This window comes from Lithobates pipiens, unplaced genomic scaffold (genome assembly GCF_037356315.1).
Source record: "Lithobates pipiens isolate NorthernLeopardFrog02 unplaced genomic scaffold, aLitPip1_a1.2 Scaffold_13, whole genome shotgun sequence".
Taxonomy (NCBI): domain Eukaryota; kingdom Metazoa; phylum Chordata; class Amphibia; order Anura; family Ranidae; genus Lithobates; species Lithobates pipiens.
This window is the reverse complement of record NW_027507718.1, coordinates 34,507,326-34,533,124: the sequence shown is the minus strand read 5'-3', so window position 1 is coordinate 34,533,124 and position 25,799 is coordinate 34,507,326. Positions and strand designations below refer to the sequence as shown.

Here is a 25,799-nt window from a genome sequence, read left to right as displayed (position 1 = left end):
AGATTTTGGTCCATATTGACATGATAGCATCATGCAGTTTCTGCAAATTTGTCAGCTGCACATTCATGATACGAATCTCCCATTCCACCACATCCCAAAGGATTGAGATTTGGTGACTCTGGATACCATTGGAGTACAGTGAATTCATTGCCATGTTCAAGAAACCAGTTTGAGATGATTTGAGCTTTGTGACATGGTGCATTATCCTAGTGTCCTTCAGAAGATGAGTACACTGTAGTCATAAAGGGATGGACATGGTCAGCAACAATACTCAGGTAGGACGTGGCGTTTAAACGATGTGCAAATGGTACTAAGGAGCAAAATGTGTGCCAAGAAAATATCCCCCACACTATTACACCACCACCATCAGCCGGAACCATTGATATAAGGCAGGATGAATCCATGCTTTCATGCTGACACCAAATTCTTACCCCTTTTATCTAAATTTTGCAGCTGAAATTGAGACCCATCACACCAGGCAATGTTTTTCCAATGTTGTCCAATTTTATGGAGCCTGTGCGAATTGTAGCCTCAGTTTCCTGTTCTTAGGTGACCTGTTTCAAGGTCCGATGTGTTGTGCATTCAGAGATGGTAGTCTGCATACCTCGGTTGTAACAAGTGATTATGTAAGTTAATGTTGCCTTTCTATCATCACAAACCAGTCTGCTCATTCTCTTCTGACCTCTGACATCAACAAGGCATTTTTGTCCACACAATTGCTGCTCACTGGATATTTTCTCTTTTTCGGACCATTCTCTGTAAACCCTGGAGATGGTTGTGTGTAAAAATCCCAGGAGATCAGCAGTTTTTTAAATGCTCAGACCAGCCCGTCTGGCACCAACAACCCGTCTGGCACCACGTTCAAAGTCACTTACATCTCTTTTCTTCCCCCATTCTGATGCTTGATTTGAACTTCAGCAAGTTGTCTTCACCAAGTCTAGATGCCTAAATAAGTACTTGATCCCCTGCAGATTTTGTACGTTTGCCTACTTACAAAGAAATTGGGGGATCTATAATTAAATAAAATATTGGATGAGAACCTTCTTCCCTCAGCCAGAACACTGAAGATGGGTCGTAGATGGGTCTTCCAGCCTGACAGTGACCCAAAATATAGCGCCAAGGCAACATAGGAGTGGCTCAAGGAGGAGCTTATTAAGGTCACAGAGTGGCTAAGACAGTCTCCAGACCTTAATCCTATAGAAAATTTATGGAGGGAGCTGAAACATTGATTTGCCAAGCAACAGTCAAGAAAGCTTAAAGATTTAGAGAAGATGGAGTGCGCATGCGCGAGGCTTCCAAGATGGCCGCGATCATCTAAAGCTCCGCTACCTCGCGGAACGACGGAACCCCTACCGCACGACACGGCTACCCTTCCGCTTCCCGAGCTATAGGGGCGGACTCCCGAAGTGTTGGGGCACATTTCTGAATGACCGGTGGACTGGCTAAACGCAATCTGGGCCCGCTGTTCGCTTCATTGGACGTGAGGGAGAAATCCAAGATGGCCACCGCAGCACAGCTCCTGTCTCAGGATCACAGATCCGCAGGCACAGTGGATTTCAGGTCAGATACAGACTTTCCTCCTCTCCACGCCACCCCAGGCAACCCCAGGGGTCTCCCCAAGGAAGCCACACCGTCCCCGGCCTCCACGGTCTCTCTGCTGGAACGCACCATCCAGGAGTTCTCCCCCTCCCCAGCGGGGACCTACAGGGTTACCCAGGCCGCCATGGCCCCCCACGAGGCTGCTCATGCAGACCCAGTCTCCCACATGGATGCCCTGTTTGGCAAATTCTCTGAACTATTAGAGAGGGGCCTCTCCCAAACTGCCTTGCAAATCACGGGGGAATTGAAAGCTGATTTTATTAACCTAGGCTCCCGGATCGAAACGATCGAACATAAAATGGAGGATACCATAGCCAGATCCATCCAAAACTCCAGGCACATTTACTCAGTACAGGAGCAACTGGACATAGCCATGGCCCGTATAGATGACCTCGAAAATAGGTCACGCAGATATAACGTCAGAATTCGCGGGCTTCCAGAATCAATAACTGATGTGTCCAGGGCGGTGCAAGACCTCATTCAACAGCTAATCCCTGACATCCCAGCTACTAAGCTTGAACTTGACCGGGTCCATAGAACCCTCGGCCCCCCTAGGAAGGATGGCACCCCGCGAGATGTTCTGGCCAAGCCACATCACTTCTCGGTGAAAGAAGAAGTTATGAAGAGAGCCAGATCCCTGCAACACGTCAATTACCAGGGTCACCAGGTTCAGATCTTTGCGGACCTCTCCCCCTCCACTATACAGAGACGGAGAGCTCTAAAACCCCTCTTGCTTGCAATGTCACAAAAAGACATAAAATACAAATGGGCATTCCCATTTGCGGTCAGGTTCACGGACAAAGGGAAGTCTTTTGCCTTCTCCACTTTCCCCGAGGGGGAAAAGCTCCTCACCAGGCTGAAAATCATTTCTCAAGAAGCTGACATGGACACTTCTAACCCTAGCCAAGGATCCAACAAACGACCCACTCCTAACAGCCCACAATCCCCGTTGTGGACCTCCGGAAGAGCCAAGAAGGTCAAGGATAATGCACCCACCTGAGCAACTTCCAGTCCCATTTTCAGACTCTCCATTCTGTGACTGACCGTCCGAGGTCCTGGAGAGGGCCGGAGGACTGCTCCCCAAACATTGAAAGTTTGGCCCTCCAACCCTTTTTGCCCTCCCCTTGCCTAGGACTTGTGCTACCCTTGTGCTACCCTTCTCCCCATTGCCTCCAATATTCCGGGACGCTATGCAGTACTTCGTCCATCTACTGGACTGCCCGTAACCCCTCATATTTTTTTACATCCCCTCGAAATGGGCCCTAAGGTTGCTTTGAGGATTTCCCAGGGGGCTGCATTCCACAGCACCCCCCCTGGATATACCATCCTACCTTATGCCTAAAGAACAGCATCCATTGTTTAGCCCCAGTGTCTTCTAGACATTATGTTTAGCCGTGCCTCAAGAAAAATTCCTTTTTTTGTATATTGCTGCTTATATGTTATTGCTATTTAAAGTTGATTTCACAGCTCGGGTAGTTACCCGACTAGGGGTCCCCAGTTCCGCGAGGGACCACATGTGTAACTCTCCCTCCCTCGGCCTATCCCAGGCGTCTGAGGGTCGGGACTTCTGACCTTATGGGTCGGTTGTCTTCATTGTTTTTTCTTGGGATTTCGGGGGGTGTCTCCTGCCCTGATCTCCTCTTTCTCTTCTCAGGAACCCTTTCTTTCCTTGCCCTTTCTCCCCCTCTCTCCCCCCTTGATGGTAAGCTACCCCCGTTGAATGTTTACATGACACTATTTTTTTTCTCCTCAGGTTGGGCTGAGCCAACCCAGTCGACATGGTATCCTGGGAGACAACCTCGGGCCACCGATCCCAATGCCCTTACCGAGAACCCCGCTATGGATTGGGTAAGTGAGGTCGCTTTCAGATGCTGGGCTCCCCCTCTGCTCCATGGCTGATCCACAGGCTGCTAGGCTCAAGATAGCCTCCCATAACATTCAGGGTCTTAATTCCCCCATCAAACGGAGAAAAGCCCTTGATTACTACAAATCCCTGAAACTAGATATAATTCTACTTCAGGAAACCCACCTTCCTATCCGGTATAGTCCCAAGTTCCTACATGCCCACTTCCCTCAGTTCTTCTTAGCCAACGCGGAATCCAAGACCAGGGGGGTCGCCATTTTGATTGCCAAAACATGCAAATTCAATAAAAGTTTTGAAAAAGCGGATCCGGAGGGCAGGTATTTACTTGTAAAGGGCACTGTGGGGGACCAACTTTACTCCTTGGTCTCCTACTACGCCCCGAACACGGGTCAGGCCAAATTCTTCGAATCCCTGCTGCGCACCTTAGCACCTCTTTTAGAGGGAACGGTTATTGTCGGAGGGGACTCTAACGTCGCCTTTGATCAAGGACTTGATAAATCCTCCCCCTCACGTTCCCGCTTAACCAGGCCCACGAAGGCAAGCTTACGGATCGCCAAATTGCTGCACGCTCATGGGTTATCCGATGTCTGGCGGGAATTAAACCCCACAAAGAGAGACTACACTCACTTCTCAGCGCCTCACCAATCATATGCACGCATAGACCACATACTTGTCCCCTCCTCGCTCCTTCCCAGGATGCTCAAAGCCTCCATCACTGACACAATGATCTCGGATCACTCACTGGTTATTGTGACGGCCCTGGGGGGTTCGAGTGGGAGACACCCTAGGCATTGGAGGTTAAATGAATCCCTCCTTTCGGAGCCATCACGAGTTATGGATCTCGACAAAGCATTGCAGGAATATTTCTCTATTAATGCGACTCCTGATGTCTCCCCCGAAACCCTGTGGGCGGCGCACAAAGCATATATTAGGGGAAAATTCATGCAATTAGGTTCTCAAATAAAACGGGAAAGGCAATCAACCATCCTGAAGCTAGAAGAGGAATACTCTAAACTCAGGGCTCTTCACAAAAAGGACCCCCTCCGCACCCCCACCTCCATACTAGACAAGACTCGCTTAGAACTCAATCTCGCCCTCACCACGAAAGCTGAAAAATCGGTTAGGTGGTCTGGCCACAAATTTTACTCACAGGCGGACAAAATAGGCACACTCCTGGCTAATAGACTCTCCCCTAGAACCAAGCTGAGCACCCTCCCTCGGATCAGAAGCGCAGGACTCCCGCCCACGTCTAATCCGGTCACAGTTCTGAATGCCTTTCAGAACTTTTACACCTCTCTCTACAGTAGCTCCCCACCTCCCAAAGATAACCTCCTTCCAAAGTTTTTGGAGGGACTTCCCATCCCGGCCTTATCGGACGTTCACAAACAAGTTATGGAAGCCCCCTTCCAGGCAGAGGAGATACTGGAAGTCATAAAGGCTCTTAAAAAAAGCTCCGCCCCTGGACCCGACGGTCTTTCGATCCCTTACTATAAAGCCTTTGCCAACACGCTAGCCCCTCACCTGGCCAATCTCGGTAATCATAAAGCTAAGGGAGACCCCCTGGATCCCCACCTTAACACGGCGTATATCACGGTCATCCCCAAACCTGGCAAGAACTTGGAAGATGTCAGCAACTACAGACCGATTTCCCTTATTAATAATGATCTCAAAATTCTCACGAAAGTTATGGCCAATAGGTTAGCCTCCTTTATCGGACGCTACGTCCACAAGGACCAAGTTGGTTTTATCCCCGGCAGACAGGGACCTGATCAAATTCGGAGGGCGATTGATATTATCTCCATTTTGCAGTCTAATTGGGAAGGGGGACCCGGACAATCTGGCTTCCTCCTTTCCTTAGATATTCAGAAGGCTTTCGACTCGGTCTCATGGCAGTACATCTTCCAGCTCTTTGACAGGTGGGGATTTGGGGCTCGCTTCCTGGGCTTATTACGGGCCTTATACTCCCAGCCGAGGGCCCAAATTCGAATGCAGGGATACCTCTCTGAGCCAATTCCCATCACCAGGGGGACCAGACAGGGGTGCCCCCTGTCCCCCCTCATATTTGCAATAGCCATTGAAACACTGGCGATCGCAGTCCGCCACAATATGGACATTGGAGGTGTCCAATGCGGTAGTCAAACGCACAAATGTGGACTCTTCGCGGACGACATACTGTTGTTCCTCACTTCCCCCCTCACAACCCTGCCCAACTTATCCCGGGTATTGGACGACTTTGCCAAGGTCTCAGGCTTGAGGGTTAATTACTCCAAGTCTGTGGCGTTGAATATTTCTCTCCCCACCCACCAAGTCCTCTCACTCAAACAATCCTTTCCGTTCCAATGGAGTGACACTGCCATCCAATACTTGGGTATCTCCCTTACACCTAAAATAGAGATGTTGTATGCCCACAATTACCCCAAATTATACAGACAGCTGGAAACTGATCTCTCCTCATGGTCTAAACACGAACTATCCTGGCTTGGCCGGATTAACTCCATAAAAATGACCCTTCTCCCCAAAATCCTCTACTATTTTCGAGCCCTGCCAATACCAGTTCGGAAGGACCACCTTTGCTCTCTACAAAGCAAAATACTGAAATATATCTGGGGTAATAAGGGATACCGTCTACCGCAAAACACGCTCTTCCTGCACAGACGCAGGGGGGGGTTGGGTCTGCCTAACCTCCACAAATACTACCTTGCAGCTCGCCTAGCCCAACTCTCCTCGATCTACTCCAAATATGAGAAACCGGATTGGCAGTCCATAGAACGCTGTTCGGTACCCTCCTTTACACTAGATTTTCTATTATGGTGCCCGCCCAAAGCCAGGCCGCCCATCATGTCCCCATCCCTATCTCACTCCTGCGCCCTATGGGACGGTCTTCGCAAAGAGCCTTCCCTAGTCTCCACTTTAAGACCCCTTGCTCACATGTTCCGTAATCATGACTTCCCCCCTGGTCTGAACATTGAGGCCTTCAGATGGTGGTTGGACAAGGGACTATACCGGATAGGTCACTTTTTCAATTCCAGGGGTCCGATTTCCCTAGCTTATTGTATCGAACACTTAGAGCTACCAGACACAGAGAGGTTCCGCTTCCAACAAATATCTCACTTCTTGAACTCACTTTGGAAAAACAAACCCCTTCCTCCTCCCTTTACTGAATATGAAGCCTGGTGTGGTAGGATCGGGGAGCAGAGGGGTGGTATTTCAGTGATCTACGCGGCTCTCACTTCCCCAACGGGCAAATCCCCCTATATGACGGCTTGGGAATCTGATCTCCAGACCACTGGCAGTCTCGAAACCTGGCAGCTGGCCCTAGCCAGATCCTTTCGTGGGATCCAGAACACCTCACTAATGGAGGCTAGCATCAAATTGATAACCAGGTGGTACCTCACTCCAGTCAGGCTAGCCAAAATATATCCCACGGCTAACCCCTTATGTTTCAGGGGGTGCCAACTTCGTGGCTCCATGATCCACATCTGGTGGGAATGCCCTAGACTTCGTTCGTTCTGGACTAAAATCTTCAACTTGATTTACTTAGTCACAGGCTGCCGGGTCCCGAGAACTCCAGAGGTTGCGTTACTCAATACCCCGGTTCCTTTGATGTCTGGTAACATTCAGAAACTAACTTATTTTATCCTATTAGGAGCCAAAATTGCGATTGCCTCCGCATGGAAGCAACCCAAACCCTCCTTCCTCGCAGTTAAGAGGAAGATATCGTGGATAATGTCCCAAGAAAAACTGTCAGGTATTCTGTCAGACACCACACCTAAATTCCGAAAGGTGTGGGACCCTTGGGCCCGTTACATGGAAATCTCTCTGCTGCCTGGGGTACCCCCAGGCTCTCCCCTAGTGACCAGACCTCACCCCTAAAGCGCCCTCTCTTTCATTGAATGCGAAACATTCCCCCGCTATAACCTTCCACCCTTTCAGGACATAGCTTACCTCCCCTTACCCCTCTGTTCTCCTCTTCTCCTCCTCTTTTCTTTTCTCTGTCCTTCTAGTCGTTCTAAGTTTTTGGTTTGCTCAACAGAGCTGTAATTGACAGGTTCACCATACAGTCCAATTTAATGTTGCGGTACCCACTGCAGACGGTCCTCCAACTGCTTTATCCCTCTGAGAGGGAGGGGCCTGGGAGGATACTCCCCCATCCTGGCACAGCAAGTTCCCTATTAGGGGTGTCGGGATGGGGGCTCCTGGGAGCTACCCCTAATAGTTCTCTTTGGTGGGCTCTCCCGGGGGGGTCACCCTCCGTTTACCTCTTTTTCATGTAGCCCCTCGTTGAGGAAGGGCATGCCGACTGTACCCTTTTGATATTGTCTGTCTTTCACTAATGTCTCCTGTTTTCATTACTTACATTGTGACAGCAGGCCCTCCCTGCTGCAGTTAGTTTATGTACTGTTATACGTATGTAAGTGCCTTTACTATAAAATAAAATATTTTGAAAGTAAAGATTTAGAGAAGATGTGTAAAAAAGTGTGGACCAAAATCCCTCCTGAGATGTGTGCAAACCTGGTCACCAACTACAAGAAATGTCTTACCTTACCTAACGTCTTATTCTGTCTCTCTCATTTAAAATATACCTATGATAAAAATTATAGACCCTTCATTTCTTTGTATGTTGGCAAACTTACAAAATCTGCAGGGGATCAAATACTTATTTCACCCACTTATTTATTATTTCCGCCAAAATATTTTTTAAGCTTTAGACAGAGCAGGGTTGCTTTTTGGATTTTATGGGGGTGATTTCTCTTCATATCCTGCCCTAGTGGCCACTGGGATCTCTCCAACTGGGACACATACAGACATAAAATGTATTTGTAACAGGGAAAGGTAAGAACCACTGTCAGGTTTTTATTGCTATCTTGTTGTGGCTATACCTTTACTTTAAGGACACCAGCACAGGAAGTGAGAGAATATCTCCCCAAGAGAGTGCAAGAAAAAAAATAACCTGACAGAGGTAACTTTTAACACTTCTCCATTCCATTTAATATTAAATGACTTTTGGCTGGAGTTGTACTTTAAGCAGTATTGCCATCCTGGCGCACATACCTAATTACTTACTTTATTAATCATTATATAACATTTATAGCATCTTTCATTACTGAATATACATACCCTTCTTCTGGCAGTGAAGGCTGCAATGTCCTACACTCTTTGGGTTTGTATACAAGGTCCAGATCATCTTCAGGGAAGTCTCCAAGCTCTGGAAGAAGTTCATGATTTTGCATATGTGACATCAGAAAGTTTTCAAAATCTATTGGGTCAACTGCGTCGTAATCTGGAGGCTGCAGACAGAAAAAGACCATGTTATTTTATGAGGTCCATATTGTCATAGATCCATATTGTCAGAATGTATAACAGGTTGAACATGGACTATTATTATTTTTTCAGCTGGTGCAAAAATACTAATTGTAGTATATAGTTATTACAATAAGTCAGATATATATTTATGTATGTAAAAATACCAGTGTAAATGAAAATAGAGAATAATTGTCAGGAAATCAGCCTGTTAATCTTGGAAACCCTGGGGATTCCCAACTTTTTTTTTTTTTACCTATGTAGCTATAGTAGAAATCTGAAGATTTTCTGAAAATGTCACTTCTAGTGAAAAGCTTGGGTTCTGTCCAAATTCAGAAATTACCTGTCTTTGTTGGACCAATAAGCTAAGGGCTCCCCAGCTGCAGGTATATAAATGGATGGGGATGCTCATGATATTGTTGATCTAATATGGTCACATGGACATATCAAGTCAATGACATTGACCCAATATGGATAAGAGTCCATATTAGGTCATTGATGTCACAAGCATTCTTGTCCTTTAGTGTGTGGGGGGAAATCTCTCACCCGCAGCCTATTGGCCCAGCAATGACAGCTAACTTTCAGACACTCTGCCCTGTTATCAGATAAACAAGAGAGAGAGAGTTCAACTACCCTTAAACAAATATTAATAATAGCAGAGGAATGCTTTGAAATGTTACTACAAAGGCTGCTGATATGACATCCAAGATGGTGGCACCCGGCAGTAGTCCCAGGTCTGTTCAATATCATAACATCGACAACATTTACAGAGAGATTAAAAACAAGACATACAAGACAACAAGTTAACATATAACCTTATGTGAAAATTGTTGCGGATATTAGTATGGTTCAATAGAAAGACAGTGCAAACTTTACTATCCCCTTACATTGTTGGTCAGTGTAGAAATGTCCCCTTACATTGGTGGTCTGGGGAAAAGTGTTGTCTTAGATTCATAAAAAGTGGGAAGAATGCTCCTTACATCAGTGGTCAGTTGGAAGAATACTTCTTACCTTGCGCAGAAATTTCCCCTTACATCAGTGACCAGTGAAAAACAGCATTCTTAGATCAATAAGTAGGAAGAAATATTTTTACATTATTGATCAATAGGAAGAATGACCCCCCCACCCCCCCTTATAAACAGCTAAAAAGATCGTTAATGAGGGAAATGCTGCAGAATGGCAAGGAAGCCATGTCTGATGCCACGTACACATGATCAGACTATCCGGCAGACTTGGTCCAGAGTCCGCCGGACAATCCGCCTGTGTGTGGGCTCCGGCAAAACTTTTTCTTTCCAAAAGTACTTAGAAAGCAGTTTTGACTCAGAATTGTCCGCTGGACTTGGCAGTCTGACGGACAATCCGGCCGTCTGTGTGCTAGTCCGTCAGACTTTTGAAATGAACGGACTTGCCCACACACAGAGTAAAGTCTGTTCATTTTGAACGCGGCTCCAGGTAGATGGGACTAGCACAGGAAGTCAATGTCGCCGCCTCCATCGGCGAGATTGACACCTCGCTGGTCCTGTCACCTGGTATGGACTTAAAGGGGAAGCCCTACGCTGGTAAAAACGGTGTGGGGATCCCCCCAAAGTCCATTTCAGACCCTTATCTGAGCACGCAGCCTGGCCTGTCAGAAAAGGGGGTGGGGATGAACGAGCACCCCCCCTTCTGATCCGTACCAGGCCACGTGCCCTTAACATGGGGGGTTCTTTGGGGAAGGGGTGCCCTGCGGCCCCCCCACCCCAAAGCACCTTGTCCCCATGTTGATGAGGACAAGGGCCTCTTCCTGACAACCCTGGCCGTTGGTTGTCTGGGTCTGCAGACGGGGGGGGCTTATCGGAATCCGGGAGCTCCCTTTAATAAGGGGGCACCCAGATACCAGCCCCCCACCCTATGTGAATGAGTGAGTATTGGGGTACCATGTACCCCTACCCGTTCACCTGGTGAAAAAAAAAATGTAAATAAAAAACACAACACGTTTTTAAAATAATTTATTGGACAGCTCCGGTGGTCTTCCGTCTTGGGGGGTCTTCTCTGCTATCTTCTGCTCTTTTACTAGCGGAGGAGCCCAGCTTTCTTCTTCGTCGCCAACGCCGTCCGGGGGTCTTCTTCTGACTTCAGGGGTCTTGTCCCTCTTGCCGGGCCTCCGCTATCTTCTTATATCTCTTTTACTAGCGGTGGCCTGGTCTTCTGTCGCCGCCACCTTTATCTCTTCTTCTACCTTGCGATGTTGACACGACACTCTCTCTGGTCGCAATGGCAGGGACGCGTTGTGCGCGACTTATATAGGGACAAGGGGCGGGGTCACTTGGTGATGTCCCATGCTGACCCCGCCCCTTATGTTGTCACAGTCCCAGCATCCTCCAGGACTGTGACATCATAAGAGGTGGGGTCACCATGTGACATCACCCAGTGACCCCGCCCTTGTCCCTATATAAGTCGCCGCACAACGTGTCCCTGCCATTGCGGCCAGAGAGAGCATTGTGTCAACATCACAAGGGAGAAGAAGAGAAGAAGAGAGGAAGGCGGCGGCGACAGAAGACCGGGCCACCGCTAGTAAAAGAGCTGGAAGAAGAAAGCAGAGGCCCGGCAAAGGAACCAAAGAGGGGGACAACACCCCCAAAGAGCGGGACAAGGCCCCGAAGTTGGAAGAAGACCCCCGGGCGGCGGCGACGACAAAGAAATCTGGGCTCCTCCGCTAGTAAAAGAGCAGAAGATAGCAGAGGAGTCTGGCGAGAAGACCCCCCAAGACGGAAGACCACCGGAGCTGTCTAATAAATTATTTAAAAAACTTGTGTTGCGTTTTTTTATTTACACTTTTTTCACCAGGTGAATGGGTAGGGGTACATCGTACCCCATACTCATTCACATAGGGTGGGGGGGCAGGTATCTGGGGGCCCCTTTATTAAAGCCCCCCGCCCACAGACCCCGACAACCAATGGCCACGGTTGTCGGGAAGAGGCCCTTGTCCTCACCAACATGGGGACAAGGTGCTTTGGGGTGGGGGGGCCGCGGGGCCCCCTTCCCCAAAGCACCCCCCCATGTTGAGGGCACACGGCCTGGTATGGCTCGGGGGGGTTTCGGCATAGGGCTTCCCCTTTAAGTCCATACCAGGTGACGGGGCAAGCGAGGTGTCAATCTCGCCGATGGAGGCAGCGAAATTGACTTCCTGCACTAGTCCCATCTACCTGGAGCCACGTTCAAAAGTCCACTGGAAAAGTCCAATCGTGTGTGGGCAGGTCCGCTTGTTCGGAAAGTCCGGCGGACCTCCGCTGCAAAGTCTGGCGGTTTGTCCACCGGATAGTCTGATCGTGTGTACGTGGCATCATTCCTCTAGCCAGTAAGGGAGTGAAGGAAGTTGGGGGAAGTGAAATGGTCTATAAATAAGAAGAACATGGCAGTGCTTGTAGACTAGAACCATCCTGAATCAAGGCCAAAAAGCTATCAAATGCATGCATGTATTGGGTTCGAATTCTGTGGCTCAGCTTCCCTTTAATAAAAATTGCAGCAAATAAGTGTTTACTGCTGCACTTCAGGTAAGAAAATAGGTACTCATAGGCCAAAAGGATGTAGGATTTTTAGAATGCATGGACACCAACGGACATAGGGAAGTATATTCGAAAATCAAACACTAGTCTGCTAGTTTAGAGCTTGGCTTTGAAGATCATTTCACAGAAAATAGGAATTGGTCAGAAACCAACATATGGTAAGTATGGAAAGTAAGGGAAAATTTCAGTTATAGGCACATCCAAAATTGTACAGAAAAATCCAAAAAGGAAAATTTGTGACAAGTTCTGTAGCTTACAAGAATTTTAAACCTTTACTGATCCACTTCAGACTTCTCGAATGACCTTGTGATCCATGTGAACAAGATGCTATTAAGTTACATCACAAGGCTGATATTTATTGAACTTAGACATAAGGGGGATGTGCAGCCAACGCTGGTTCGTTCTGCACTCCTGTGACCCGTTTTCAGCTGACAGCGGGCTGAAGCCTGCCGTCAGCTTATGTCACAAAGCTGGTTCAGGCTGGAGAAAGATCGCGACCATATGGTCGAGATCCGACCAGAAACCTGGACTAACAGCTGGCTCAGGCTCTCAGCGATCCGCTGAGAGCCTGAGCCAGCCGCTCCTGTCCCTAGTGAGTGCGGGGGGAAGCAGAGGGCTGGTGATTGATAGTCACCAGCTCTCTACTCACGAAGCACTGAGAATCAAGTTATCAGCGGTGTTTGATCAGTAGGTTCTCAGTCTTAGAGATGGCGGGGGACAGATGCAGCATCAGACGGATGCTGCATTCAACTAAATAAAACAAAACAAAAACAAAAAACAAAAAAACAAAAAAAAACAACCTTCTCTTTTAAGCAGGATTTAAAAATGAGTCCTAGCCGTAACATTATTAAATTATTTGGCAAGGCATACAATAATTATTCATATTAAGGCTGGCCATACATTATACCATTTTCTTATTCAATTTCCTTTAGATTTACTATCAACTATTGTAAGGGCCTGTCTGATTGCCTGTCTGATTGCATACGAATTAAAAGTGTTTAGGTTTGACCTCATATTATATGGTTTTGTTAAATCTAAAAGGGAAAAAAAAAAAAGGCGTCAACATGGCTTTCCATTTGTATCTTTCCCCAAAATTAGAAAAAAACAAGAAGGCCTGTTAACTGTCCATCGTTATATTTCAGGAGTCCAGTTTCTATGATTTTTCTCATCCGCAGTATGCATTATCTATATTCTATAAACCATTTATAATACAAAATGTCTACATAAAAAGGAAATATCACCTATAGGTGGCAAATTGCACAAATAGTAGATATTTAAAGCCCTAATTCTTTTATCATAGAAACACAGACGTAGACTGGCAAATCTGCATTTGTTCACTGTGGCTATTTAATAAAATGAAGAAATTTTAAGAGTAACAACCAGAGTGCGGATGATTTTTTTCTGCGTTACTCTACTCAGCCAGCGACTGTGGAGCGAGCACCTGGGAGCTCTGCTATCTATGTGGTGTATAGGTAGTAGCACTGACTTTTCTGTTTATACCCCTAAATGCTGTGAACTCAAGGACAAGGAAAGAAACGTGCATACATAGAATGAAAGCCAAGGGAGCACATGGTTATAATAAACAGTTTGAAAAGTTAAATGTATACATAGTATTATACACACACACACACACACACACACACACACACACACACACACACACACACACTTCTTAATCAATTGAAATATTTTAAATATCTGAAAAAATGTCATCATTCTATTCTATATTATGATATAGCAGAAAAGTGAAACAATATCAGATTTTTTTTTTATCTAAGAGTTAATGAGAAGAATTCATCTGCCCTTGAAACGTATCCTCAAACCACAAATGAGAAAAAACGTACCGTTCAGAAAAGCAGCTTAAGTGTTTATGAATGTTACACCGGGGTATCTTTCAAGATGGCTGCTACAGGAAACGTATAAGTTCTATAGTGCAAGCATTCACAGAGTTTTGCCTAACACTGCACAAGAATCCCACAAGCAGCAAAGAACGGAAATAAACTTCTTACCATAACGTGTGTTTGAGGAAGTGACTAAAAACACATGAATACTTAACAAAAAGACAGATACTTTCATACTGCAAGCAGAAGCGCAGATATCATAGCATTCCTACTGACATCATGTCCTTTTCAGATTATGTCATTGTATATTAAATTTATGATTGATTTAAAATTAAGCTATTTTTTTTTTTTCGTTCTGAAAAGAGTGGTAAAGGGTTAGAGCCTCTGACAGTTTCTATTGCATTCTTTGTCTCTGCTATTTGTCTTTGCCTTACCATCTCTGTTTTTTATGGTAACCACTGTCACTGGGGCTAAAGTTGAGGGAAATGTATTTTTTTTCAGTTGACAGCAGAATAAAAATATAGGAAACATCTTTTCTGGTGACAACTGTGTAAGAGGGGGGGTTCCCTTTAATTTGGCAGGATTTCCTATACCTTCCTATTGCACATACAGGACAGGAAGTGAAGTGACATTTCCCAAATAGCACACAGATGGCAGATGTGTCTTGCTATTCCATAGAGCAGGGGTCTCCAAACCTACTAAAGAAAGGGCCAGTTTACTATCCTTCAGACTTTAGAAGGGTCAGGCTGTGACCAGTAGAAGTATAAAATGTTCTGGTGTTGGTAACAATGCCCCATCATTGGTGTCCATGAGAGAAATAGTACCCCATTATTGCTGTCACTGGAAGGAAGAGTGTCAATGGGAGGAATAGTGCCCCATCATTGGTGTAGTGGGAGGAAGAGAGTGTCTCATCATTGGTGTCAGTGGGAGGAATAGTGCCCTGTAGTGGGTGTCAGTGGGAGGAATAGTGCCCCATTGTTGGTGTCAGTGGGAGGAATTATGCCCCGTTGTTAATTTCAGTGGGAGGAATAGTAACCCAAGAGCCAGATTAAGGCAAGATAAGGGCCACATCCAGCCCCAGGTCACAGTTTGGAGACTAATGCCATAGAGCACATGTGTCAAACACAAGGCCTGAGGGGTAAATCGGGCCCATCAAGCCTTTTCATGTGGCCCTCATGCTTATCCTGCAGCTGCGGCACCCCCCTCATCTAGGGTTGCCACCTCATCCCTTTAAACCTGAACACATATGAATTACACAGGTTCTGAGGCTAATTTAATGCAGATAATCAACCACAGAACCTGTGTAATTAATGTGTTTGGTTATAAAGGGGTGAAGTGGCAACCTTACCCTCATCTCTGCCCAACCTTGTCTCAGCAATCAGCAGCAGAGAGGAGGACAGAACTCTTCTGCCAGACCCTTCTCCGTGCAGCTGCAGAGAGGCTCATCTCCCCCACCCCACCCTGTCTCAGCAAACAGCAGCAGAGAGAAGGACAGAACTCCTCCTACTGATCCTGTGCCTCTCTGTGCAGTCAAAGCACACCATTTTCTCCACCTCTCCTGGTCTCAAGATTCAGCAGACTCCAGCAGCTGACTACAGCCCTCCCCCAGACCCTGCACTTTTTGCTTCCTAGTCGCCAACCCCCCCCCCCCCCCCCCCCCAGCTTCTTCCCAGCAGAAGCACAAGGTAAGGGGGGTGCATTGCGATGTAAGGGAATGTGGGAGACTCGACTTCCGATGGTGGGGATTCATGACATCTGATGTAAGGGGGGGGATGGGGTGCTGTGGACATCAAGTCTTACAGATATAACCGGTCCTTTGAGGGCAACCATAATGCTGATGCGGCCCGCAATGAAATTGAGTTCAACACCCCTGTCATAGATTATCCAAAATGAAAAAAAAATACGTTTTTTGTTTTGGATCTACCTTAATGCTTCACTTTGTATGTACTGTGGATACAAACAAAAATTTGGAAACAAATACAGAGATTTTCCAAAATGATAAAATGCTCTCAACTGTTTTTTTTGGAAGCAAATCTCTTTGGGGAAAATGTATCAAAAGTGGAGCAGCCAAAAATCAGAAAAGCTGTACACGGCAACCAATCAGCTTCTATCTTCTGCTCAATCAATTAAACCACAAAAATGAAAGATAGAAGCTGAATATCTCCTCCAAATTCTGCCTGCTCCAGTTTTGATGAAACAAGCCCCCCCCCCCCCCATCTATCTCAGCACTAGAGTTATGCCAGGCTACAGATAATCATAGCTCTTCCACAGTTAGAACATTAAATGCCAAAACTATGTAATATTAATAAAAAAAGCTGCAGCTTAAAATGCAAACGCACAAACATCAAAGAAAATAGTAATAATAAAAATTGCACAAGTCCAGACCTGGTGCTTATAATTATTATAGCAGCGCTACTGTCATAAAGTTCATGATCGGCTTTCATGTGTAAATGATGCACATGAGTAGTAATAGTTGACAGATGATGTGAGAAAAGTCAATAAAAAAAACATATACAATTTCTAGCTTATATCACATTCTCTAATGCTAGCTAGGAAAACTAGATGGTGAAAAAACATCAGTAGGTTCAACTGATCATTTCTTCATGGTCCATATACCTGGAGGAATGTCATTGCTTTGTCCTATGCACCTACGTTTTGCTAAAGATGTCCATCTTTGTACAATTTGTAAAGTATAAATTTTTTTTTTCACATAACTACTCCTAGTTTAATAATCTGTAACAGTCTGCATATTTGTTAATTCACATTCAACTTGTTTATTAGGCATGTTATCTAGTATTGTACAGTAAATACAAGCCCACCTTGATCCAGGCCTAGAACAGAACATTTTCAAAACAGGTCCAAGTTGCATCATCTTTCATTTGCTTACATGTTTCTTTCTTATACAGCAGTCAATGGGTGAAATAATGCCCCATTGTTGATGTCAGTAGCAAGAATATTGCCCCATTGCTGGTGTCAGTGGGAGGAATAGTGTATTGTATCAGTGGAAGGAAAAGCGCCCAAATGGCAGGCTAAAGGAAAGCAAATGGCCACGTTCAAAGCACAAGTGTGTATTGTGGAATACTGTGTGTATTGCTATTTTATATTTCTGGATATCCATATATATGCTGTTATTTCCTAGTGACTACTGTGCTTCAATGTATGTGAAATTCTATTTGTGATGTTTTGCCTAAATACATAAACAAAACGTTTCTGTTAAGAAGCCAGGATCTCTCCAGGGTCTGGGCTGGCTCTGTGATGTTAGCCGACAGTGGATTTTAGCCCACTGTTGGCTGAAAATGGGTCACAGGAGTACAGAACGAAATACACTCCTGTGATTCCCAGGAGAATAAGGTCCAAAATAGCTTTGGCCGTACAGTACTTCTTCTTTAAAGAACGTCTATCATTATATTTTTTACTGTTCTACCCCTATGGAATAAAGTAGATGCTAGGTGCTCCCCAACCCACAGTTATGATGCCTCAACCGCACCCCCTCCCTTCCTGTCGCAGCCAATCTGACAACAGCTTGGAAGGAGATGGCTGTTTCATAACGGCACCTTGTCTTGGCTCTGAGCACTTTCCTGAGACAAGCTCTTTTCCAGTTATGCATTTTCAGACTTTTTTTTTTTTTTAATGACAGCGATGATGGTTTAACCACTTTCAGACCGGACCATTTTGCTGGCTTAAGACCAGACCACTTTTTGTGATTCGGCACTGCGTCGTTTTAACTGACAATTGCGCGGTCGTGTGACGTGGCTCCCAAACAAAATTGACGTCCTTTTTTTCCCACAAATAGAGCTGTCTTTTGGTGGTATTTGATCACCCCTGTGGTTTTTATTTTTTGCTCTATAAACAAAAATAGAGCGACAATTTCGAAAAAAACGTATTATTTTTTACTTTTTGTAATCTTTTTTTCTAATTTTGTTATAATAAATATCCCCCAAAAATATATATAAAAAAAAAATTTTTTCCCTCAGTTTAGGCCGATACGTATTCTTCTACATATGTTTGTTAAAAAAAAAATTAGCAATAAGCGATTATTGATTGGTTTGCGCAAAAGTTATAGCGTTTAAAAAATAGGGGATAGTTTTATGGCATTTTTATTCATTTTTTTTTTTTACTAGTAATGGCGGCGATCAGTGATTTTTATTGTGACTGCGACATTATGGCGGACACATCGGACATTTTTGGGACCATTGTCATTTCTACAGCAATCACTGCTATACAAATGCAGTGATTCCTGTGTAAATGACACTGGCAGTGAAGGGGTTAACCAGTGGGTGGCAGTGTAGGGGTTAAGTGTTCCTAGGGGCGTGTTACTAACTATGGGGGGCTGGGCTTTGTTTTAGTGAACACTGATCTCTGCTCCAATCACATGGAGCAGAGATCAGCATCACTTGTTGCAAGGCAGAACGGGGAGATGCTGTTTACAATGGCTTCTCCTCGCTCAGCCACCCATGAGACGATCTCGGGTATCCCCACGGCGATCAAGTCCGCAGGACCCGCGACTGGACTCACGGGGGTCCCGACCGGCATGCGAGCGTGCAGCTGGTGGCGCACTCGCGATGGCAGGGCCGCATTTAAAACTGGATGTACCTGTACGCCAATATGCCTGCCCGTGTCATTCTGCCGATGTACATCGCGTGCGCCGGTCGGGAAGTGGTTAATCATATCCTCATGTATATGTAACTTCCCAGTCTCCTGCCACATATAATACACACTACTGAATGGCCACAGATTAGCCAAAGCATCGACCCATCGAGCCGCTGGTTTGAGAGAAAAGAACTTCTCTGCCTTGCGATTGTTCTGATCTACGAACAGGTCCGCTTAGGGACATCCCCATCTGTTGGTGAGACCCGCAAGGATTTGGGGATGAAGGGACGAAGGGACCAATTGTCTCGACATACCCAGTAGCGGCTGAGATAATCTAGCAGACAATTTTGTGTCCCCTTCAGGTGCACTGCTTTAATTGAAGCTGGATTCCCTTCTGCCCATGATAAAATCTCCTGGGGGACAGATTGAAGTATCCGACTCCTCGTACCTCCCTTTTGTTGAGGTACGCAGTGCTATTGTCGTGTAGAATCTGGAGATTGTGACTCCTGATTTCCATCTGAAATGCCTCTATGAACCACTGGCCACCACAAGCTTCTTTTTACCCTGAAGGGTAACAAGACCCCTGATTCCAGGGAACTTGCGTCTCTGTCCCAGTTCTTTAGTAGAAACAGCTGTAATGGGCGTTGATGAAATCTTGCCCATGGCACTGCGGGAAAGCAAGAGGTCATCAGACCCACTGCTCTTGAAACCTCTCTCAGCGAGACTGACTGATTGGTCTGTAAGACTGACATTGTTTGCATCAATTTTGAGACCTTTTCCTGCAGAAGAAAAATTTTTTGGTCTACTGAGCACAATTCGTACCCCAGATAGTTCCCTTTCTGGGCTAAAATTAAGGAAGACTGTCTTTGTTTATTAAACAAATCCAAAGTGGTCATGAATCACTTTGGGTAAAGCAGGTTTTTGAGTGAGAACACCGTCTCCACACGAAATTGCTTGTACCTGATCGAACTGTTTAGAGACCGGAGGTTCAGGATAAACCTATATTTTCCCGACGGCTTTCTGATGACAAATATATGGTAATAAAATCCCTTGCCCTGATTCAACTGGGGAACCAGGATCAAGACCTTTTCGATCTAACAAGTCTCCAATTTGGAGACCCAGGGCCCTCGCTTTTACCCGATCTTGGGGAGGGAAGGTGACCAATGATCGCTCTGGTGGCTGGCAAGAAAATTCCAGCCTGTACCCATTTGTCACTAGGTCCAGGATGAATGGACTTAAAGGTGACTGCTGCCTATTGTGGGAGTAAAACCCTCAATCTTCCTACCACTGGGAGACACGAGTCACTATGGCTTGGCGGGTTGTTGAGGAGGGTTAAACAAGATGCCCCCTCTACCTCTGCCCTTGTGCCCTGTCCAATATTTTGTGAGCCTATTGTCCGTTTCTCTAGGACCTTGCTGCCTACTTTGGCCACGAAAAAAACTTTCTGGCTGTCGGCTATTTCTTATCCTCTGGAAAGGCCTTTTTTATATTGGCCGTGCGTTCCAGCGCCTCTTGCAGACCTGGGCCAAAAAGATGATCACCTGGTAAGGGAAGACTGCATAGATGCAACTTTAAAGCAGCGTCGCCTGACCAGGTTTTAAGCCATAGGCTTCTTTTGGCCGAATTCCCTAAGGCCGAGGTTCTAGCTGTCATTCTTACTGACTCTGTGGAAGAATCAGCCAAAAAAAAGGGGGAAAGATTTCAGAATCTGCTCTCTACAGGTACCTGCCAACTAGTGTTTTGTATTTGTGACAACCATACTTCAAAATTTCTGGCTACACAAGTGGAGGCCAGAGCTGCTTTAAGATTCATATCCCATGCTCTGTGAAGAAGACTATCTCCTCTTTTATCCATTGGATCCCTAAGCGTGCCCATATCGTCAAACGCTAGGTCAGAGTTTATTGAAACTTTTGAAAGAGGTGAATCTAACTTAGGATTTTTGTTCCATGGCTGCGCTGTGTCCTCTTCAAATGGAAACCTTCTTTTAGGGTTACTGGAAATGAAAGGTTTTCTCTCTGGATTTTCCCACTCCAGCTTGATAGTATCAAGAAGGGAACTGCGCACGGGAAAAACTCTAGCCTTTTTCTTATGCAAACCTTTGTACTTAAGGTCATGTTTAGACAGTTGTAACCTATCCTCTTCTATATCAAGTGTCGTATAGATAGCCTTTAATAAGTCATCTACATCTTCCAATGATAACTTATACCTCATGCCCCTTGCGGATTCTTTATCCATGGGCCCTGATTCTTCTGGAGATGACTGGGCAGATCCGGCTTCAGCCTCAGAGTCTTCACTCTCCGCACTCTGCTGTGGAGCACTAGGACCGGCTGAAGTCCTAACTGGAGATGGACCCTGTAAAGGGGACCTGAATCTTGTCAATTAGAGTTTTAAACGGGCTAAACGTAGATGTAAGCTCATCTCCAACAAAAGTTAGCATTTTCTGACAGGAGACTACCAGGTCATCCTTAACTAGGCTGTCTATACAGGTGCGGCAAACTGCTTTGCTCAATGAGGAGCTCAATTTGTTTCCGAAAACCACACATTTCCTTTTTGGTGGCTGCATTTGGGCTTGTCCTGAGTTTTGGCCTGCAAGAGAACAAATTACCCCAATAAATTATATGCCACCTACACTCCATAACACCCATGCAGGAGGAAAGGAAAAAAAAATGTGCCCCCTTCACCTAGTCCCTACTGGTTACAAGGGGGAGAACACTCACAGGATGTCCAAGTAAGTAAAATACACTTCAGGCTTATCTGTGAGGTGCTGGTGTTAGGGCCTGCTTCCGCTGCCTGTATCGCAGAGGAGTCCATCCCACCCCTGTAGTGGTCCACAGCCTCTGCCGAGTTTCACTCTTTTAAACCTCAGCTTCCCAGCATCCCTGTTCACGCCACTTAGAGACAGGAAATAGCATCTCCGGCACCCGCTGACGACTTCACACTCCCCGGAAGTGAACCCGTTGGGTACTGCCTGTGGGCCAGCTTGGAATGCATAAGTTCCGCCCCTTTTCACGCAAACAGTCGACTGCCACCATGCGGCTAGCAGACCGGAGCTCCAATGCGGGCATTCCCCATGCACTGAGAAGCAGGGACAGCAGCCACAAGCCTACTCCCCTGGTGGATGTGCTCTGGGACCTAAGAAGAAGGTAGGAATACCACCCCAAAACACCACAGAAGCCATGCTCATGAGACCTAGGGGAAGCAGTTCCAGGAAACATGTTACCCACGTCCAGAGGAAACACTAATACTGACATGGGGCCTGAAGGCTGCCCTTTTAACTGGTAGGGGTTAACGTGTTTCCTGTCCTGGTAGGAGGAGCCCTAGGTCTCATAGGCTGTCCTGGAAGACACTTAGAGAAACAACTGTTTTTCTATGTGCCCTATCAACACCAAAATGTTGATGTGCAGAATGCATACCATATTGCATATTTCTGTGCAGAAAAAATACGCGCATTTTTGTGAAGGAAACGCACATCTCTGCACATAGTGTGAATAAGGCCTTAATGATAAAAGATATTTTTTCAATTGGGATGTGTCAGGAGTGCATTTGTGCAGACTTCTAGGTCCACTTAAAGGAATATACCGTATACATAATGCAGGGAGATAATAGTGGTACTGCAATATCATTTGTTTTTCCCGTTTGGGTAGGTGTGCTAAGGATTATGCTTTTGGAAATGAATATCTGTACTTTTATATTCTCTTGTATGTCAGTTAATGCTGTCATACTCACTAGTTGTAAGGAAGATGAATTTTGTGTACTCTGACTACGCTGATGTAAAAATCCAGAGGTACCATGAAGGGTGACATGTTTCCTTATTTCTGCTGAAGAATACCTGGATAAAATAAAAACAAAAAAAAAATCATCTTTAATCACATTCTGCCAATTAAATTGTCAAGCCAGTTTTAAAATGTACTAAATTCCAAATATTACTTCAAGATTCATCATTACTAAAGTCATTCATTATAAGAGTTACTAAGGACATGTGATGTGCCCCAAAAAAAGCAGAGAACAAAAGACTAGCTTTACCTACCACCTTGTGTCAGAGCTGGTCACATGATGGCTGGTGATCGGATTACTGGTGACGTTATAATCAAGAGGTAACAGGAAAGGTGCAGAAGCCACAGATCCACAGAGTAGATGACACAGAACCATCACTGTAGATCCCCGGGTACATAATTCTCTCCAGTAAGGAGAACAGTAAGCAGAATGGTTACATTTCCAAATATCATCATGAATCTCCTGAAACTAGCCTTAGATCAGGGGTCTTCAAACTATGGCCCTCCAGTTGTTCAGGAACTACAATTCCCATCATGCCTACTCATGTCTGAGGTTTACAATGCCTCATGGGGTGTGTAGTTCCACAACAGCTGGAGGGCCATCAATCTTTTTTTAGTTGGAAGATCCCCACCTTAGATGATCTCACACTGCAGTTACACAGCTGTGAGGCTCAAGACACCTAAGTGCCTAGCCTAGACATAGGATGTGGACCGTTCTATAGGGGGAATTCAAGGCAAATACGGTAAATAATTTTTTTTGCCACTACTTACTCAAAATTAGCCTCTTTAAATAATCCATGTGATATAGCAAATCTTTAAGGATATACCGGTAACAGTAATATAATACTGGAGCTTTGAAAGACCTTTAGATAAAATAAGATTGCAGGGGGATCTAAGATGCTGTAACATCCATCAAGTCTCTTTAAATGTGCCATTTTTGAGGAGACCACACATTTATCAAACAAAATTTGCAACACATTTACATGCAAATCAAGCTGCCTGTCAGTTAGCAAAGTCTATTAAGCAATTGTTATATGCATTTGTAACCTATGCGCCTGTAATTCTGGTCAGCCATATGGGACAGATTTTCACAGGTCTGCTTGAGATCACTGTAGATGAGGCAGATATTACTTAAAGGGTAACGCCACTTCTCTTAAGAACAAAAAAAAACAACACTCCCCAAGTAATCTATGTACATTGCAAGGATTTAATCTTTGTAGCAGATTCTTACCTTTTGTTGCTCAGAAGAAATAGCGATTTGTTTCTGCAGACTGATTTCAGATTGATTCTGAATGGGCAGATCTGGTTAATTATAATGAGATGGTGCACTTTCAGTGTTTTAATGAGAAAAGCTGAAGGGTCTGCATCCCTTTAGGCTGGATTCACACTACAGCGTTTTGAATCGCGGGCAGATTTGCCACAGATCTGCCTGCGATTTGTGAGGTGTGAATAGAAACATGGGGGACTCGCATTCGAGATGGCGTTCATCTGAATGACACCTCAAAATTACGTTGCAGTTCTGCCGTGATTGTCGCACGATAAATCACGCTGCAATCGCGGCAACCTGCATAGTGGGACGCATGTCGGCCAAAAATAGTTCAGATGCTTTTGGGCGAAATGCATCCTACGATGCGAGTTGTCACAATGAGGGTTGTTGAGATGCGGGTTGCACAATCTATCACGCGACAATTGCGGCAGACCCGTACCGCGATTTGAGGTCATTCAAATGAATGGCATCTCGCATTTTATCATTCACATCTCGGCGCTGTCAAATCTCAGGCAGATCCGCGGCAAATCTGCCTGCGTTTCAAAATGCTATAGTGTGAATGCAACCTTAGAAGTATCTCACCTGAACTATAAGTAGAACTGTAGGCCAAACTTTCTTTTCAAATTTTGGATAGAGTAAGGGAGGGTTACAATCCCTGTCAGAATTTTGTTCGCCAACTGTGTCCAATTGCAGAGATTTCCCTTCACTTCCTGTTCCATAGCCAAACAGGAAGTGAGGGAAAATTGGTGCAAACTGAGGGAATTTCTTGGGGGCCCCCAGCTCACCAGAACTAATGTCCCATTTGAAGATTTCCCCTCTATTACTTTTCTGATGACAACAAAAAATGTGGGACCTTTATTTTCAATGATAATGGTAAACAGGACAAAGAGAGGGTGAATCTCTTTCTTTCTGCTATTTACATCTGGTGATACAGCCAGCAAGTATGTTTTTCAAAAGTTCAAGCTCTCCAGCAGAATGTATTCGTTTACACGGATGAGACAAACCACTTAACACTGGCCAGGAAGATTAAAATTATCAACTTTTTATTTATTCATGGAAAACCTGTATCCCAAAAGTAAAGCAAACTGTTTGCTGTAACTGCTTATAAAGCACAAGCTGATGTTTGGTTTCAATTTGTTAGTGTATCTAAATCTGCTAATACATTTAACACTACCCTCCCTCCCTAGACTGAATGCTGCTGTGTCTCCTCTGCTCATTCCTCCAGAGTTGTGTCTCACTAATACAGGGGGTGCATTGCTGGCCAGATCACCAGGTGAAAACAGAGAGAAAAAAAGCCAAATAAAATAAAACAAATGCTTCACAACTGGTTCCCTACTGTGCATGCGCAAAATGCGCTGCACTTTGTAATTGGTCCGGCGGTGGGGGAAGGTGGAGGGGGGGGAACATCTGGGAGATCGGGCCATGTCCAGAAGTGGGGAAGAGAACCTATCAAAAACAGGTCCCTCCTCCCCCCTGAAAGGTGGCAAATGTGGCACCGGAGGGGGGAGGAAGCGTATAAGCAGAAGTTCCACTTCTGGATGGAACCTTTCTTTAAGGGAGATAGCAGGGAACGTCACTTAGTGGCATCGCTATGGGACTGGGCCTGGGTGACAGCCACAGGAGGGGTGACACCATCGAGTACAGGGGTTTAGATAAGGAGGGGGGTCAAGGGGAATTCAAACCCCCCTTCCCCAGAGCACCATCCACAGTGCTGCAGTCTGTCTATGCAGTGCAGCGAGAGAGCATATTTGCCACTTTGCCAGCTGTTCCGCAGCTATGTCCCGGGATCTGAGCCATGGGAACAGCAGCAGAGATGTCTACCAACGTCCTTTGTGCCAAGAACATGCCAAGCATGCAACAAGATGCCAGGCACTGGTACGGTCCTGGCATTCCAGCACCTGGCAATGAAAGGAACACTGTACTGTGGGAGGAGATATCTCTGCCCACAGTACAAGCAAAGTCCCGGCCTGGAGGGAGAAAACAGCAAAGGAACCTCTGTTCAGGTAAGTGATCAACAAT

At 45.6% G+C, this 25,799-nt stretch overlaps 1 protein-coding gene across 2 annotated transcripts in view; it reads right to left on the bottom strand.

The window, feature by feature from the left end:
* Positions 1–25,799, bottom strand: part of DOCK8 (dedicator of cytokinesis 8) — a 214,849-nt gene that overhangs the window by 177,907 nt on the left and 11,143 nt on the right. Inside the window, exons 2-3 of one of the 2 annotated variants that reach the window (XM_077474999.1) lie at positions 22,467–22,569; positions 8,582–8,751 (exon numbers count right to left, since the gene is read on the bottom strand). In XM_077474999.1, coding sequence (XP_077331125.1) covers positions 8,582–8,751; positions 22,467–22,569 — 273 coding nt within the window. Of the gene's footprint in view, positions 1–8,581; positions 8,752–14,153; positions 14,284–22,466; positions 22,570–25,799 lie in introns of those variants that run through there. The other variant, XM_077475000.1, reaches the window with a different exon arrangement.